Source organism: Elgaria multicarinata, chromosome 10 (genome assembly GCF_023053635.1).
Source record: "Elgaria multicarinata webbii isolate HBS135686 ecotype San Diego chromosome 10, rElgMul1.1.pri, whole genome shotgun sequence".
NCBI lineage: Eukaryota > Metazoa > Chordata > Lepidosauria > Squamata > Anguidae > Elgaria > Elgaria multicarinata.
This window is the reverse complement of record NC_086180.1, coordinates 88,462,121-88,481,376: the sequence shown is the minus strand read 5'-3', so window position 1 is coordinate 88,481,376 and position 19,256 is coordinate 88,462,121. Positions and strand designations below refer to the sequence as shown.

At 42.0% G+C, this 19,256-nt stretch overlaps 1 protein-coding gene across 1 annotated transcript in view; it reads right to left on the bottom strand.

Moving 5' to 3' along the window:
• Nucleotides 1-2,194: 2,194 nt before the first annotated feature.
• The window catches only part of FAM184B (family with sequence similarity 184 member B), a 60,279-nt gene continuing 43,217 nt past the window's right edge, over nt 2,195-19,256 (bottom strand). Inside the window, exons 10-18 of the mRNA XM_063135336.1 lie at nt 17,402-17,614; nt 15,768-15,921; nt 14,025-14,137; nt 13,065-13,249; nt 10,859-11,005; nt 8,406-8,523; nt 7,787-7,894; nt 6,097-6,299; nt 2,195-2,452 (exon numbers count right to left, since the gene is read on the bottom strand). Coding sequence (XP_062991406.1) covers nt 2,362-2,452; nt 6,097-6,299; nt 7,787-7,894; nt 8,406-8,523; nt 10,859-11,005; nt 13,065-13,249; nt 14,025-14,137; nt 15,768-15,921; nt 17,402-17,614 — 1,332 coding nt within the window. The 3' untranslated portion in view covers nt 2,195-2,361. The remainder of the gene's footprint in view (nt 2,453-6,096; nt 6,300-7,786; nt 7,895-8,405; nt 8,524-10,858; nt 11,006-13,064; nt 13,250-14,024; nt 14,138-15,767; nt 15,922-17,401; nt 17,615-19,256) is intronic.

The following is a 19,256-nucleotide window of genomic DNA, read 5'->3' as shown; positions in this document are numbered from 1 at the left end:
ACATTATTTCTTAAACTAGAAAAAAAATCTTTCACGGCAGTGCCTGAGATATAGGTATCCAAAGAACCTTTAAAAAAATATGAAAGAGATTTTATACTGAAGAATTCTCAACCAGCAGCGCCTGTCATGGTGTTTCACAAACTCCTTTTGAAACTTAGGCGCTTCAAAGACAGTTCCTAACAGAGCAAGGAGATAATCTTAAGTGTCTGTGAGCAAACATCTAAAATGAGGTTAAAGTTAGCATTTAATGTCAGAAATATGAGCTTTTATTTATATATCATATATATCCTGCCTTTTTTCTTCCAGGGAACCCAGGGTGGCTTACATGCTGGTCCTCCGCTCCATTTTATCCTCACAACAACCATGTGAGGCAGTTTATGTTGAGAGTTAGTGACTGGCACAAAGTCACCCAGGCCATAGCTAGACCTAAGGTTTATCCCAGGATCATCCTGGATTCATCCCTGCCTGAGCGCTGGATGCCCTGTGTGGCACTTAGATGAACAGGTTTGACCCCAGGACAATCCTGGGATAAACCTTACGTCTAGCTACAGCCCCAGTGTGTTTCATGGCCAAGTGGGGACTAGAACCTGGCTCTCTCGACTCCCAGTCCAACACTCTAGCCACGACACCACACTGGCTCTCATGAACTAATTGTGGACTCAATAGACACTTAATCATTTATTTTAAAATAGCTTTAACTGTTTAGGCTTATGTTCGGTAGTGGTACCTGATTGCCAAGAGCCTGGTTGTTGTTTTAAGCCAATTAAATAAATAAATAAATTAGTAATTAATAGTTACTGCTAATTACTACGGTGATTAAAAAAATCTTTAAAGGCTTTTCTCCCCTTTAGTGGTATGAAGCAGGGAACCATTCAGCTTTCCCTTATCATTGTAACACTTGTGGGAGACATTAAAAACATAAGAACCATTCTGGATCAGACCAAGGGTTCATCTAGTCCAGCACTCTGTTCACACAGTGGCCAAACAGCTGTCTATCAGGAACCCATGAGCAAGACACAAGTGCAGCATCACCCTCCCACCCATGTTCCCCAGCAACTGGTGTATAGCCTCTGCTACTGGAGGGAGCACATAGCCATCAGGACTAGTAGGCACTGATAGCCTTTTCCTCCAGGAATTTGTCTAAGCCCACTTTAAAGCCATCCAAATTGGTGGCCATCGTTACATCTTGTGGTGCAGCTAGGGAGCGTCTCAAAATTCAGACAGGGACAGAAGCGCTTTTCTTGGGAGTGTGATATCCTTGCTACTTTGGCATGTAGTGAACATAAGAATTTTTTTTAAAAAACAGACTTGATACTATGGGTGAAATCCAACATATGTCCTACTTAGAGTAGACTCACTGAAATAAATGAGACTGACTCATTTCAATAGGCCTACTCTAAGTAGGGCGTAAGTTGAATTTTACGCTGTGTGTAGCCACGGCAAAGTTATAAATATTCATATTGTGCATTCCGTATAAATACAAATAAATATAAATTTAACTTTCAGAGTTGATTTAAATGTATAAGAGCAAAGTAAAAAGCATAAGTGCATATCAACCATTTTTTCTGAACTAACCTACTACACGTTTTCCATTTCCAGATACTGTACAATATTCATTTTTAAGAGCAACTATTTACATACAGCAAAAGGAGGCTGTCTATGCAGCAACAAAATAAGTATTCAAAAAGGGGCCTTGATAGAAGAACTTACAGGGAAAGTACACAGCTGTCTACCAGATCTTGATTGGAGGACCTTTCTCATGTAAGAGCTGGGAAAAGCTGCCAATACATTTTAGTATCAGCTATTGAAGTGTTAGGTGCTAACCTTTAAAGCACTAAAGAACTTGGGAGTGAGGTCCTTTCAGGACTGCCCTCTTCCACGTAAGCCATTAGAATCTTCTTCAGAGGATAATTTTCCAAGTTCCTACTGGCATCGGATGGTGACAGATAATTCTTAGTGTTGGTCCCCCAGCTTTAAAATTCTCCCCATGGGATTCTATTGTAAACTGGGAATCTTATGGAATCCAAGTTAATATAAAATAAATAGGTATTATGTTAAAAGAAATAAAATGTCCATTAACATGTATTTTAATACAATAATACTGGTAACCCATAGTACTAAGTACTTGCTGAATACCAAGAGTATTTATTTGTTGGTAGTAAATCATAATTTATTTTTTTATTAATTTCCCCACCATGGCAATGATTTCTCCTCTACTATTAAATATCAGATTGTAAAGTTCTTGGGGCAGGACCTGTGTTTTCTTTGCTTATACTCTGCAAAACATCAGGTAAAGGGTACTATGTAATTATTTAATAACAACTATAATGCCAATGTTGGATATTATACAAATAGTTTCTGTCAGAAAGAGAAGTATTTGGTAAACCACTCCTGATGTCGAGGGTCTGATTTCTGAGCGTCTTTTGGTTTTGATGTTTCATTGCTTTGCAGCCTGAAAAAAACATAAAGATAATAGTCAGGGGTAGCAATAGCTGGTAGTCAGACTGGGTCCTAAGTTTCTGTTATAGAAGCGTTACGTTGCTTATGATTGGAAATACCACGAGAAAGATGTTTGTAAGCTAGTCCGGAAACATGTTTATTGCAAATGTCCTCATTAGATGTATTAGTCAGCTGAGGAACTGGCAGAACTAATTGAGGCTTAAAATTGGGAATAACAAAACTATAAATAATAAGTGGGCATTTCATATTTTTCTAAACACACAGCATTTTATGTCAGTTATGTGGCATCAAGCTCAATTCAGATGTTATGTCATAGAATCATAGAATAGTAGAGTTGGAAGGGGCCTACAAGGCCATCGAGTCCAACCCCCTGCTCAATGCAGGAATCCACCCTAAAGCATCCCTGACAGATGGTTGTCCAGCTGCCTCTTGAAGGCCTCTAGTGTGGGAGAGCCCACAACCTCTCTAGGTAACTGGCTCCATTGTCGTACTGCTCTAACAGGAAGTTTTTCCTGATGTCCAGCTGGAATCAGGCTTCCGGTAACTTGAAGCTATGTCAAACTAGGGTTTGCTCTAACCATGGTTTAAAACACAAACCATGGCTAAGAGCTGCTTATCTGCTTCCATTTTTCCATCCACTCAGCAGTTAAGATTCATTGGTTCACTCCTGCCTCCTTGAAGCAGTAGCCAACATAGTTGCCCTAGGACTGCAGAGCTGAAGCGAAGCACAATGTAGCTTTGCTATAAGCCAAAGAATTAAGGACCACTGGGAGGTTGTACCTCTTGCGTCCCAGGAAGAACATGGCAAGGGGAAGACCAACCTTGCCTCAACCATCAATCAGAGAAGGAGCTGCTGTAGGAAATTTGGTTTCCTTCTCTCTGCTAGGAGGTAAATTGTATTTGCATATGTAAGATAATCGGCTGTGTGTGTGTGTGTGTGAAATGGTGTGAGATAAATAAACAGGGAATGGTGCCTGTGGAGTTTTAGATTGGAAAGAGATACCTTGTGAGGAGATAGATACTGCCTAGGATATGTGTTGATAGGATCAGAGCAGGGATTGAGTGTGTGTGAGAGAGAGGATATGCAGAAGGTATTATTTATTACATTTATATACTGCCCCATAGCCAAAGTTCTCTGGGTGGTTTACAAAGATTTAAACATTAAACATTAAAAACAAGTATACACAATTTAAAAAGCATAAGAACAAACATAAAAAGCATAAAAAGTGATTTATTACTGTAACTCAATTATTTAAGTGCGGGAGGAGAGTAAAGTCATTGTTTAGTGTTTAACACCTTAATTCTGCAAATATTAAATATTTCTTTGCTTTCAAAACCCCGTGTCTCCAGCTTGTGGCAACCAAAGGGCAAAAGTGATAAGAAAATAGTATATCCCAGAGTAAAAAGCCAGTGGCTCAGTTCAGACAACACATTAGTCAACACAGTGTAAAAACTCCGCTGAATGGTTGAGTTTTTAGGAGGTACCCCCCACACAACATGTTCTAACACCACCGTTGTGTGACTGTTGAGTAAAATCCATTGCGATGTTTGATTGACAGTTCTTCTACCCTCTCTCCTCCCCCGGTCCTCCTGATGGTATCCCATCAGCCACTGCTGCAAAAAAACAATCCCAGTGATCCTCCTAGAGCGACACGAGCTCCTTTCGCCACTCTTGTCAGGGAACTCTGTAGCCGGTGGGAAGTCAGCTCAAAAGAAAACTTCACAGAGCCCTCCACACAACATGCAACATAGTGGTTGTGCAGGAACTCTCCTCTGCACAGCGTGGATATTCAGCGTGGAGTGTTTTCATGCCAGACAACACATTTCTCAAGGGTAGTGTAAAAAAAACACCGTGGAGTTCTAAAATCACCATTGAGAAACGTGTCGTCTGTACTGAGCCAGTGTGTTCTTACATCTCAAGAAATAAAGGTGTTGAACCTGAGGCAAGCATCCTGGTCACTGTATGGTGGAGGTATTGCCTGCTATGGCAAAGGCCTTATAGAAAATTCACACTAGTAAATAGGCAGGAATGCCACGTATGAGGTGGGCTGGTTTGGCATTATTGTAGTCTGTTTTGAGTTGCCTTGAGGATGACTTGATCCTCAAGGTGAGGTATAACTCTTCAAAACAAATATATAAATAACTATGACTTAACGATTCAGACATCCTGGCAAACCAGAGTTAAGCTTCTTAAATGGTGGTTTGGCTTGATGTTTAAACTAAACTCTACAAGTATGTTGAAATACTGTAGAAAACAAATCCGTAAAACTAGGAGCGTCTGAATATTCATCTCTCCAAAAACGGTAAGAAATTTTAAAGAAAGCTTTTAAATGAACATAGGTTTAGTATTTCTACTGATTCTATCAGTAACTTCTTAGACCCTTGAATGTAGAGCACTGAAACCTTTTTTTTAACGTTCGAGTAATCTCAACATATGCATTGTATCAGCACATACATTGAATTATTATTATTATTATTAGTAGTAGTAGTAGTATCCCGCCTTTTGCCCAATACTGGGCCTCAAGGCAGCCTTACAAAGTTTAAAACATACATTGTAAAACCTAGGAAAAGAAATGTACAACCACATAAATGTTTAAAATACAGAACAAAATTATAAGATATTAACATAGATGGAGGGCCAGATTATTCTCCAAAGGCCTGCTGGAACAAACAAGTTTTAGCCTGCTTCCGAAAGCCCATCAAGGAGGGAGCCAGCCTAGCTTCCTCAGAAAGAGAGTTCCAACGCGCTGGAGCAGCCACTGAGAAGGCCCTCTCCCATGTTCCCACCAAGCGCCTGTGAAGATGGGACTGAAAGAAGGGCTTCTCCAGAAGATCTCAAAGCACGGGCAGGCTCATAAGGGAGAATACAGTCTTTCAGATAACCTGGACCCGAGCCGTATAGGGCTTTATAGGTCATAACCAGCACTTTGAATTGAGCCCAGAAACAGACTGGAAGCCAGTGGAGCTGTTTTAACAGGGGAGTTGTCTGCTCCCTGTAACCAGCTGTTATATCCAAGAGCTAGAAAATAAATACTTCCACACCAAAACATTCTCCAGGCTCACTTGCTTTAAGGTGCCATTCCCAACTGTCTCCAAGCAAAATATCATCCTGGCTGTAATCTTTCTGCAGTGAATGCCTTCCTAACGCCTACTTGCAAAGATGCTTTATACTCATTCCTTTCCACATGTGCCATATAAAACAAAGTGGTACCAAAAATGTAAAACACAGGGACTCTGTTACTGTTTGCTTCCACCAACTCATTGACTGTTTTGCCGGGGGGGGGGGGGGAGGAGTGTGGAAAGCTGCTGTGGTTAGAACAATTTTGTGGAGGGGGGAGGGTTGGATTTGAGCCATTAAAATTAACACCTCTTTAACACAGCTAGTGTACTGGGGAATTTAGTAACATTTTTGCTTCTCTTATTTCTGTGCCTTTGCTCATCATTACCTTTCCCCCGACGAAAAAGCTGGGGTTTAATAACATATTCTATACACTGCAGAATGTTTTTTATATGAAGCAACTTTTTATCTTGCCCATATGACTCATGATTTGTGTTTAAGGGATTCTGAGACTATCTTGCCTAGTTGATGATTAATCCAGTCTATTTCCTCCTTGTAAGTACATATTGACGGCTTACCTTGGGGCTGGCTTGGTTTCCAAGACTTGTACAGATGGATAGAACACTCTGACACAGCCAGGATTCTGATCTAAACTTGTAGATTTTGTGATCTGTGGTGGATTTCTCTTAGGCCTCAAGTCGCCACTCAAAAAGCTTTTTGCGTAGGAGGCTAAATTGGGAACGCTGACAATACGGCTGGGAGCTTCTTCCATTTTCTTCTTCTGCTTTATGATAAGAATAGAAAAACGTATCATATGCTGAAATGTCATTAAGTATTTTTTAAAATGGGTTGTTCCCTCTTCTAAATTCTAACTTCAGTGCTCAGAAAAGTAGGGCTCATTTGCTTGCTTTCTGTGACTTCAAAAACAAACACCTGGCAAGCCACTTTATACATGGCTTGTAGGCTACATTTCATTTGGTGCAGACCTGTACTAAATAATTATTCACTGTAATACAGTAAGGAGCAAATTCAATTGTGTTCTTACTTTAGGACTCATGGACATGTGTAAGTTTATAATAGTAAAAAAGATATAGGGGCTAGCAAACATCAATCTTGATAGCTAAACTGGCCAAAATTATACCAGTTACCAGAAGCCTGCAGCACTGATCACATTCTGACATATGTGGTGACTCTTGTGCACCCAAGAAAACATCCCAGAAATGTGTGCAACAAACAACAGAATGGGCTGAAAACAACAGAATGAAATTTAATGGGGATAAATGCCAAGTTCTACATCTAGGAAATAGAAACCAAATGCACAGTTACAAGATGGGGGATACTTGGCTCAGCAATACTACAAACGAGAAGGATCTTAGAATTGTTGTAGATTGCAAGCTGAATATGAGCCAACAGTGTGATGTGGCTACAAAAAACCCCACAAATGCTATGTTGGGCTGCATTAATAGAAGTATAGCTTCCAAATCACGTGAGGTACTGGTTCCTCTCTATTCGGCCCTGGTTAGGCCTCATCTAGAGTATTGCATCCAGTTCTGGGCTCCACAATTCAAGAAGGACGCAGACAAGCTGGAGCGTGTTCAGAGGAGGGCAACCAGGATGATCAGGGGTCTGGAAGAGAGACTGAAAGAACTGGCCATGTTTAGCCTGGAGAAGAGACATGATAGCACTCTTCAAATACTTGAAAGATTGTCACACAGAGGAGGGCCAGGATCTCTTCTCAATCCTCCCAGAGTGCAGGAATCAGTGACCTAGGGAGGTCGTGGGCTCTCCCACCCTAGAGGCATTCAAGAGGCAGCTGGACAACCATCTGTCAGGGATGCTTTAGGGTGGATTCCTGCAATGGGCAGGACTTGATGGCCTTATAGGCCCCTTCCAACTATACTATTCTATGATTCTATGAACAGGGGTTCCTCAACAGAAAAGTCAGCATGGAAAAGGTTACATCAAGGTAAACGGTATGAATGCTAACAGTATGAATGATTTATGGCTGAAAAGCAGTATACAAATATTATAAAATAAAATATATAAAAAGAAAAAGACATTATCGTTTTTATTTCCTGGCTTCAGGTTTGAGTCAAAAGGATGTTTTTTTTCTGACTATTGGTTGCATCCAATCTAATCACTCTGTGAAAAGGAAAGTTCCGCTCACCAAAGGAGCAATTATGTTGGACACAAACATATGTAATTAATGCACGACATGATGATTACTAATTTTAGCTTGGAATTACGTTAATTTTTTTTTTATATTACCTTTGCAATAGGTGTCAAACACGTAGTAGGATTTGTATGAAAAGAAAAGGACCGGTTGCGACGAGGCTCGGTACTGGGTATAAGCGAATGCTGAAGTTTTCTTCCGTCCTGTCAAGAGAAACACACACAAGCTGATTAGAGAGTGCTAGCCTGACTTTTATTTTGAAGCAGTTAATGAAAATCCCTGAAGACGTCTGAACTGAAAAATGAATGCGGAAGGGAACTATTAATCCTGAATCTAAACGGGGCAAGTTGATAAAGTAATATTGAGCTGGCACTGAGTGGAGGGAGTGATTTACCCTCTTTGGGTGGTGCAGCTCTGCCAGTGAGATGGGATGAACGTAGGGCTCAAAGGAGGCCTGTTCTGTCCCTCTCCCTCCATGGTTACTCAGGGCCCGGGGAGAACATTCATAATGCCTCCTGATTGCTAATGCTCCCCCCTGAAAGCACACTAAAATTTAGGTTTAGTAGGGTAGCACTGAAAGAAATGTGCCCTTATTGCTTTGAGGAGATCTCAAAGAAAAATAATCTATCCAAAATAATGTCTTTTTTTCTAACTTTCCCCCCCATAACTGCTACATAGCATGCACTACTAGTATATTTATTGGGAAACTCTTACCATTAATTCCTTGATCATCTCTTCTTTTTCATTTAATTTATCTTGCAGGCAGCCTATAAGATGCAGGTCTTCTAACCTAGGCTCCCTCTTTCTTAGTTTCTCTTCTAATTCTTTAAGTCTGTATTGATTACAGGATGAAAAACACTTAATGAAGGTTCCGGAACACACACTTTCAGCCTTAAAACAGACTACAGTTTCATTAACCTCTTGTCAACCCCCAAAAGCTTTAATGCACGGTTGTAGTTCAAATCTCTTCAATTCCTAGTTCTAATCTCTAATTAGGTTGAGAACGTTACTCTCAAGGTCCCTAAATTTAGTGGCTAAGGGCAAAATCCAGTCAAAGTTAAGCACTATAGGATTGGATCCAGTTTTAGGCATGCAGAAGTGGGCTGGCGGAAGTGCAATGCTCCATCACCTCTTGCCCACGGCAGCCCTTCTAGTCCCCTAAAAATGCTACCTAGAGGGACCCTGCTGAATAAAGTGAGTTACAAGCATTGGGCAAAGACATCTTCTGTGGCCAGAGCCCTTCTGTCTCCCATTTAAATCAGTAAGATTTAAAAGTGTTTGTTGGCTAGTTTGTACCCGAAGTCCAACATTCTGTAGTGGAAAAAATAAGAAGGCAAATAAGCCTGATCCTATGCATGTTTATTTGGAAGTAATTCCACTGTGTTAAATAGGTTTTACTCCCATGTAAATGTGCATAAAATTGTACCTTTCGACCATTAAGCACACATTAATTTATATGTGTATGTATTAATCTTGTTCAAAATCTGAATAATGGCAAAATTATTTAGCTAAATTTAAATGGCTTGGGACCACAATACCTGACGGAACGCCTCTCCTGACATGAACCTACCCGTACACTGCGCTCAACATCTAAGGTCCTCCTCCGAGTGTCTACTCTGAGGGAAGCACAGAGGATGACAACAAGGGAGAGGACCTTTTCAGTGGTGGCCCCCCAATTATGGAATGATCTCCCCGATGAGGCTCACCTGGCGCCAACATTGTTACCTTTTCGGTGCCAGGTCAAGACTTTTCTCTTCTCCCAGCTATTTAATAACATATGCTAAGTTTCTTTGTTTTTTAATGGACCCCAGAACTGTTGTTGTTTAAATGGATACTGTTGTTTTACACTGTTGTTTTTATATTTTTGATGGTTTTAAATTTTGTATACTTTTTAATGTTCACTGTTTTTAACTTTTGTAAACTTCCCAGAGAGCTTTGGCTGTGGGGCGGTGTATAAATGTATAAATGTAATAAATAAATAATAATAAAAAATGTTTTGTACCAGCAAATGGGAAGAAAGGTGGGCAGCAGAGAGCAATGCAGAGTCTACACCACAAGAGTGGGGAGCAAAACAAAGAGAGAGAAACCACCCCACGCCCTGACTCCCTCTATTTTATAACCGCCTAGCAGATATTGCTTGACATCTTAAAACTTCTCCACCTCTACTCCCTCAAATGATGCAAGCTAAAAATCTGATCAAAATGGTGTTTGTCAGTTAGAACAAAGCTGAAATCCTATGAATGCCTTTGTTGTTTATTTGTTCAGTCGCTTCCGACTCTTCGTGACTTCATGGACCAGCCCAAGCCAGAGCTTTCTGTCGGCCGTCGCCACCCCTAGCTCCCCCAAGGTCGAGTCCATCACCTCCAGGATATCATCCATCCATCTTGCCCTTGGCAGTAAACCCCACTGGACGTGGTGGGATTTAATTCCAAGTAAACTTGCATAGGGCTGCCTGAAAGGGCTGGGTTTCAGCAACCATGGATTTTGTCTTGACTACCAGGGCCAGCAAAAAAAAATGTGGATCATTTGGGTTATGCCTTTCCCAATGTGGTGCCCATGGACACCTCTTTCAGCACCCATAACACCCCACCCCCAGTCCTTTCCAATTTTTTTGTTGTTTTTTTAACCGGGTGGTCAGGCAATCTTAGGAAATGAAGATGACAGATTCGTACGAAAAAACACTGTGAAATCATAGGTCACTTTTGTTTCCACAGGTGTGTTCTGTGATTTAATGGTGGTTTTTCAGGGACCCACTGGAAAAATCACAAAGATCCCCAACAATCCCTGTCCTGGATCCAACTGTGATTTTACTGTGCAGTAAATTGAAAGAAATGTAAATTTTAATTTGATGGAAGTTTGGAGGAGATTCAGTTTAAAAATAATGCAATTTCATGACGATCCATTTTTCATTTAGTCTTCTTGCCATGCCCTCAAGGCAGCCATATGTAAATGCCCACCCACCATGGCAGCCATTTTGTGGTGTCACCTATAGCATTTCCCACAAGATCCTTGTTCTACACCATGGTTAATGCTGAAGAAGGAATCAATTGGGAGAGAAGGAGGGAGGGGAAAAGCGGGACACTCCCAAGATCTTAACCAGGATGAAAAGATTGTGAGGTATTAATATCTTCAACAGTCCAACTCATATTGAACACAAAACCACATACTCATTTTCCAGGGAGACAATCTTTGAATGGAGAAGGGCTTGTGAACTACTGAAATCAGTCATCACAGTCTGAATCTCCGTATGATGATCTTGTTTCAAGATGTCCAGTTCCTTTTTATGTTTATCTTTAAGGTCCTCTTCCAATAACCTTTAGGGATAATATGAAAATGTATCATTTAAAAAACAAACAAACACAGAAATGTTTAACTTACTGTAGTTGTTGGCAAACTGTTTTGACACACACTCATACATGAAATGAGATTTCATGAAATACCACGGTTTTTCTATACTTGAAATATGGAATGAAGAGCACTGGTCTACGGTGAGAAGGAAGAGGTTCTTCATTTGGAGAACGAAGGACAAATGACCATTCATTCAGCAATGTTTCGGGGTCAAGGCGGATCTGCACCTCTATGGCTATAGCCACATTGGCTGGGGTTAATCTAAACCAGTTGTGGGCATTTGGAGGGCAACAAGTTGCTCCCCCCTGATCGAAACAGACAAAAATGTTTAAAAGGAGGGATGGTTCTTACAGAGGGCATCTGTCAGGATCAGGTACTAGGGATGAGTGCTTTCAGGATCCAGGCCCAAGCTCAAAGGGCTGCTCTGCTGCAGAGTGCTGGCAGAACTCAGGCCCTGGCCAGCAGCAGCTCATGACAGGGTAATTCGGTGCAACTGGCAGCTGCTAGAGTCAGGGCTGTTTAAGACCCACATTGTGAGTCCAGCATTTGCCACAGCAACATCGTTCCTGTGGTGCTTGGCGCCTGTTCCTGGTTTCCTGACGCCTTGTTTGTTCCTGACCTCGGACTGTTCTTTGGACTACACCACTTTGTGGTTATACCAGTAAACCTCTCTATCCTAAACAGCTTGTGTGCGGGTTAGTCTTTGAACACCTTCGCTCTCCCGGGTCCCAGCACTCAGTCTGTGCTCCCAGCCGCCCACGTCCCAGACTATTACAGCATCTTTAAATATGTTGTGGAGCAGAGAAGCAGAAATACTCACACTTCCCGTTCATCTGCATTTCAGTCTCATTTGAAACATAATATTATAATCTCCCCCACCCAGGAGTTGCACACGCTATCTGTTTTGGGGCTTGCAAATCTCTCTGGAGTGTGAGATGTGAATGATCTATTTTGGACAAACTGAAGCTGCCTTGGATCAGGAGGTACAAGACGCTTTATGTTTCCATTTTCTGCTACCTCTGCTCCATAGCATCTGAATTGCTTCAGGCGTCAAAACTGAGGGCTTCTCTACATTAAAGCAAAAATCCCACCTCCTTACTGGGGCTTCGTCTTCTGGAGTCTTTGTGGGATTACGATAAGCACGTTACATGCACTCCCCCCACCCCACCCTGCCTTTTCCTTTGTGGGCAAGTTCCATACATTCCATTTACATGGCCAGTATTGAGCTATTCCAGAAGTACACTACGGCGGTTTGTATGTATTACTGCATTTTCAGCAATTTATAAAATATTAAAAACTACAGGAGAAGCACCGGAGGTTGACGTCGTCATGAAAAGGACCCACGAACCTCCTCGAGTGAACAATCATGAGCACACAATAAATACCTCTGTAGAAATGGTCTGACTGTGACCATGTTTGCACAATCGCATATGCTGGCCATTTTGAATATTCAAGCAGCGGCAGTCAGTCACTGTGGTTTATTGGGCGTGTGGAGCTGGCAGGAGTGGCTTATGTGAAGTTCAAACATGGGCTGCTATGGGGTTATTAAACCCTTGCATAAGTCACTCTCACCAGGTTCGCACGATACGATAAGCCGTGGCAACTGCTTGCTGTGACTGGAATATTCAAAAGGGCAGCTGGCATGCACTACAACCCAACGTAGTTTAAATAAGCTACAGTGGGCGGCGGCGATCATAGGAAGCAGTCCAGAATCTAAAACACAGATTGTTATTGATTCTATTAACATTTCTGGTTGCTTGATACAAAGGGTGATACACTGAACTGTTTGATGCTGATCAGCAATTAATGTTACTAGAACACCACTTTGAGAAGGGTACGGTGAATGGAAGGCCAGGGTCTCATCTTGTCCCCATCTAGCCAGATTTAAAGCTGCATTTTCTTCTCTCTACCCTTACAATAGTTTGCCTGTAGGCTTGCAACTGGGGCTGGATACTACCCCTCAGGCGGCTGGATTTCGCCGTTTTCCAAATGCACTATAAAAGAGGCATAAAATCAGTGGTAAACCTTCTCTGCCGGTTCTCCCTCTCTTGAAGCTGTGCAGATGTTTGCTTCTGTAGCTCCACATCGACACTCAGCAGATCCGTTGTGTCCTTTAGAACTGAATTCTCCTTCTGGAGTCCAGAAATTTCACTCTGATAGTTCTCCAGTTCATCTTTAAGAGATTTTATCCGATTTTGGTAACTTCCTTCCTAAGAAAAAGAGCAAATGCATGTATTTTAAATAAATGCCTACACATTAGAGATGAGGGCGGTAACAGTCCATTTAGTAAAATATTTTTTACTAAATAATTTATTTAGGGATTTTCTGCTGTACAGAGAATCCTTCTCCTTTCAGGAACACATGCAAGTGCTGTTTTGGCAAAGTTTGGGTCTTTAAATGATTAAACAGAGGGTTGAGAGTATTGCGTAACTCCACAGCAGCGCAAAAAGGAATAGGCACAGGATTCAGCTTCCTGGGGGCCTCTCTCTCTCTCTCTCTTTAAAACAAAAAAGCAAGTTGCTAGGCCTTATGGTTGTGAAGATCATGCTTGAAAGTATGTAGGGAACGCTTAGTGGTATCGCAGAAGCCAGAGAAGTTGCAGAATAAGATTGCTTGTGGTCAGAGGCCAGCAGTTCAATGCTGCCTCTAGCTGCTTGGCTGCCTCATGCCTAATGAAAGCAGAATGAATTATGCAGATGAAGAAGTCCGGGGCAGGAGTGAGGGGAACCAAGAGAAAACAAGCAAACTTGCATAATGTATTCCTGCTGTAGAATTATATTCTTGATGCAGAATTAGGGTGACTTTGATGAAGAAATCCCCAGGATTTTGTCAACAGTGATGTGCTCATGATTATGTATAAAATTATTAGAAACATACACTGGTGGTCTTTTTAACTAAAGAAAGTACCTCCTATTCCCCCAAACTAGCAATTTAAAAAAAAAATCCATGGAAAGGTTTGTGGATTCATTGAAGTAAGATGCTTGCCTGTTGCCTCTTTACAACCATCATGTTCTTCAATTCTAGTTGGAGTTCCTCCTTTTCTTTATTGTGGGTCATGCAAAACATCTGTTGCTCAGACAGCTCCATCCTCAGAGATTCTAGAAACAATTACAAACGTGTAGAAATGCGGGTGACTTCTTTTGAATTACAAAAATGCTATTGTTGTTGTTGTTATTATTATCCCACCTTTTGCCCAATACTGGGCCTCAAGGCGGCCTTAAAAAATTTAAAACATATACATTTTAAAACCTAGGAAAAGAAATGTACATTTTTTTTAAAAAAACATTACAATATTAAAACATTAAACATTTAAAATACACGACAATTTCACAAGTCCTTAACATAGACGGAGGACCAGATTATTCTCCAAAGCTCTGCCGGAACAAAGAAGTTTTTGCTTGCTTCCAAAAGCACATCAAAGGAGGGATGTGCTATTTTAGGTGAAGTAGTTAAAATCCGCACCCCCACCCATTTCAGCTCATCCTTGACTGTATGTTTCCTTGTAATGCAAGATCCACTGTTAGCAGAAGTTATAGTTGATAGCTCTATCAACAGTTCCTTTTTCTTTCTTTTTTCTAAACAGAACTTCATCATACTGGAGCCCTGCTCTCATAACCTTGGAACAATGGTTCAAGTATGGGGGTGAAGGGTACATTTTACTGTAGCCCTGAGATCCAGTCCCCCAGCCCAGCCGAGGTTGCAAACCAGGAAGGAAAACACTGAGGCTAAATGATGAACTGATGGCTAAAACCTTTTTCTGACCTATGTCAGTTTCACATGCGTTCATTCATAAGACTTTTCCACCAGGCACTAATCTACTTCTTCCTGGTTGGAGGAGGGAACTTCAGGTAGTTCAAGTCAAGATATGAGAGTCAGTGTGGTGTAGTGGTTAGAGTGTTAGGCTGGGACTCAGGAGATTTGAGCTCTAGACCCCACTCAGCCATGAAGTTCACTGCGTGCCTTTGACCAGGCAACTGACTTCCAGACTAACCTACCTCACAGCGTTGTTGTAAAGATAAAAATGAGAGAGGGCTTCCTTTCTGGAGGAAAAAGGTGGGATATAAACGTAATGTAATAAATAATAAATAAATGTGAATGTCATAGACCAGAATCCTTTTAGTCCTGGGAATCAGGTAATCTCAGGAAACCAATCCTGCCTGCAATAAAACTTTGGAAGGGCTCGAAATTCTTGGTAACTTGTTGGCGAAGGAAACCACTCAGCTCTCACTCTGGATTTCCAGGCTCTGTCCTTGCCTGCCTGCTGCCCTCTCTTTTCCCAATACTTGCCACCTCTCAGATCTGGCTGACTGACTAAATTGAAGGTCCAAGATTTAGAAGTATAAATCATGGATTGATTACGGCACACAACATGTCATCTGGACAAAGATTTGTTTTTCCGTTATTTGAAAGAACAAGGCCTCTAGTTCTGCGGTGTATGACACATAACAGCAAAGGGAAACACAAGGTTTAGCAAACCTTAATATGTTTATGTAGGTCTTTTTATTAGAGAACACTGCACTGATTCAACAGAAGCTAAGCTAATGCAACAGTCAAGACCTTGGTATCAGAGTTCTTATGACTTCGCAACATGACAGTTGGCTGAAAAGCAGCTGAAAATTCCCAAGGGGGCAAAGAAGGGGAGCAGCGTAGTGATCGGTGCCTCCTTCTCCCATGCCCTACCTGTTGCCAAAGAGCAAGACATTCCCAGGTCATGGTTCGTTATGCTACCTGTCAACGAAGACTGTTGCTTCTGCATCTGCTCAAGTTCACTGTGTAACTCTTCTCTTGCCTTCTCTTCCAAGGCCCGTATTTCCAAAAGGTGTGACTCTTGTTCAACTTTGAACCTGTCATTATAGTCCTTCTTCCAGTATTCCTCTGCCTCCTGCCGCCAAGGAAAAATGCATTCAGTCCTTTATCATAGTTTTCATGCTCAAATGAATCAAAGACATTATGGGTGACGAAACCATCTTGACGAAATGTGGCAGTTCATGTAACATTTGAATTATTACTATACTGTACGTCTGCAGCCAGAGATTTGGCTTAATATTCCAAATCCACATGGGAACTCCACCTCTCCTCATCTCTGCAGCCCTTGGCCTGTTCTTCCCTGGGCCCACTCAGTCTTCCAGTTTTCCTTCTCCCCTCAGATGCCCCTCTGGACTTCTCTTCGCCTGGGTTACTCCCTCTTCTCCCTGATTTAGGAGCCTCAGCGCCACCCCCAACCCATTCACCTCCTTTCCTAGGCTCTCGCTTTTTCTATTCCTGTCTCCCTGGGCCCTTTTGCCTACCCTGCTCTTCCTAGGATCGGGTAGCCAGAGATACTTCTGCCTGATCTGCCCTTCTGTGACATCAGGCTAGTTTAAACAATCACTGGCAGTGATTTCTCCTGCCAACTCATACAAATCTTTTAGACTACCGTATTTCTTCGATTCTAAGACGCACTTTTTCCCCATATAAACATCTCTAAAAACGAGGTCCGTCTTAGAATTGCGGGTGCGTTTATTATTTCTTAGAATCAAAGCTTTTTTTCTGTTGGTGGTACTGAAATTAGTGTGCTTCTTACAATCGATGGCGTCTTAGAATCGAAGAAATACGGTATTATAATAAATAATACAGCAGGTTCACACAAAAGAAAAACAAATGCAAAAGTGAAAATAACAGTCAAGACATCAATAAAAAATGGAGCATGCATTTCCTCCCCCACCCCCATGAGGGGACTTGATAGAACCATTTACTGTACTCATTAAACGTCTGTATTATTATTTTTTAAAAGAAAAAGTTAAAAAAGGCAAACAAAATAAATTGCAATGTTGATGGTATTTGCCATTGGCAGCAAAGGCAAAAGGTCACCATCACAGGCACCCTGTCATTGGTTATGCATTGAGGCCATTAAATTTGGTCTGGTTTTCTTGATTGTACCAGTTATGAATTTCTATCTGCTGATGAGTGGTACCACTATTGCTCATTCAGCATCACTCGTCTGGATTTGATTTGATGCTATTGATTGAAGCCACTGAGTTGCTACAGGGAGGGGATTTGCTCTCTCAATCTTTTCCTCATGGTTAAGAGATTAGGCTCATTATGTCTGCACTGGCCCTTTCGCGCAGGGGTTAGTTAGAAGAAATGGTTCTGGAAGGAAACTGGAAAAATCAATAAACCTTTGAAACCTCTCATATCCGAATCCTTTTCATCTATGTCTTTCTTTATTCTAGACCACTTTCTTTTTGTGGCTAACAGATGTGGTGCCCAGAAGCTGGGCAGACATTTATGTGTGGCTTTGTAGCTGAGATGGTTAAGCCCCGGATTTGAATAGAAAAAATCATTCTATGAAAAGAAGTCAGCACTGTCAGTACAAATCTGACCTTGAGCTCTCGATTTTTGCTTTTCTCCAGGAGATTTATGGCTCTCTGGTGAGACGCTTCCAGCTGTGCTTGTGTATCTTGGCTTTGCTTAACAGCATCCTGAAGATCTTGCAAAAGGCTTTCTTTCTCTTTCCTGGACTGTAGATCCTGTTCTTTGAGGGCTTCTCTGAAAGCATTCGCTTGCTCTTCTAAAGTCTGCTTCAGCTGTGTGACCTTCAAATTCAATGGGACACAGTCAGGAACCATGACAGTTACCTACTTAGCATCATTACATCTTCATGCTTGATGCATGACGCCTTTACCATTGTGATATTTGAAAATGTATTCTCTGATAAGCTGGACTCAGCAATTTCCACTAATCTGTACACCACATTAAAAACAGCAACAATCCACCAAGGTCAGAAATCCAGCTTGGCTAGAAAATGTAAAGCATACTTCAAATAGGTAAAAATCAATTGGATTCAAACAATTAACAACGGATTTGTCACAGTGATTTTAACAGGAGTTAAGTGAGTTAATTTCTTAGGCTTGTGCTCAAGACCTTCAAGAAAACCTGAAGAAGACCGTGATGACTAAGGCCAGGGATACCCCCTGACTGCATCCGGTATCCTCCATTCTTCTAAGCCGGACTGGAGGTACATGAGACTGTACAGGGCCAGGGGGTCTCAAGCAGGGGGGTCTAGGCTGGGACCTAGGCATTTTGTTCCTCCCTTGCCAGATACTTTGCTGTCCTTTGGCACTACCACTCTGGATGGCCAGAGGGTGGCATCACAGTTATCAGCTCTGCAGGGGTCAGGTGACACAAAAGACCAATAGGGTGATACCTGGTTCTATAAAACTGCAGGTTCTGGCCTGGGTCCTCCATTTAAGCAAATTGTGCTCTCGGAAAGCCTAGCCCTGCTTCCCTGCTGGACTATCAGTTTGCCACCAACACTGACAGGCAGACTTCATGTTACCTAGTAGGCGCCCCTCCCTCCTTGGAAATGTGAAGTCACCTTAGAAACCTGTTATTGCAAAGGCTTCAGGAAATGCTATTTATTTTCTGCAGGGAAGGGCAGCTATTACCTATTTTAATTTTTATTGTAAATATCTTTATACCACTTTTAAGGCCATAGAGCCCTCTCAAGGCAGTTCACACAACACTGTGGTTATAATAAACCTACCAGGTGAGAGGGGTGCCTTGCTGCTGCTTTTAGCCTGGGCAAGGGCACCCTTTGAGCCACTTTGCTTGGCAAGTGGCACGGGCCAGGCCAAGAGTAGTGTGCAAGACAGTTAGAAGGGTGATGAGCGATGCCTTCAGCCAAAGGACTCAGAGCCCCCTGAATCAACTGTTTCCAGCAGCAAGAACGCCAATGAGTCAGAGCCAGTTGCCAGACCCTTATGTCATCAGGTACAAAAGGTTCGACTATCTGGGCATCTTACAAAAGTTGTGGCATCTCCAAAACTTCCAGTCTTATGCCCAACTGCTGGAGTGCATAGCGGGGTGGCAGCCCCCCAAACCCCTATTCGGTACCAATATTGACATGATAAGGTAGGCAGATAAAACAAGCAGCATCTGCTGGGGAATCGTGTATACGATGCCACACTGTCCAATATTACTGACTTTGTCGGGGAGTGCCCCCTTTCTGACCCCTCCAAAAAAAGGGGGGGCAATAATTGCATCATAAGGTGCATGGGCTGAAACGGCCACCATTTGGCAGAGATCCCCTTCCTGCATCTTAAAATATCCAATCTGGCAGTTTTATGTGCAGCTATTAGATGCAGGATTGTTTTCCATGGGGCTTCTCTAAACGAGCGATATATAGCACGCTCGCGATTGGCCACTCTCTGACGGTTCATTTCGTGACGTCGTCAG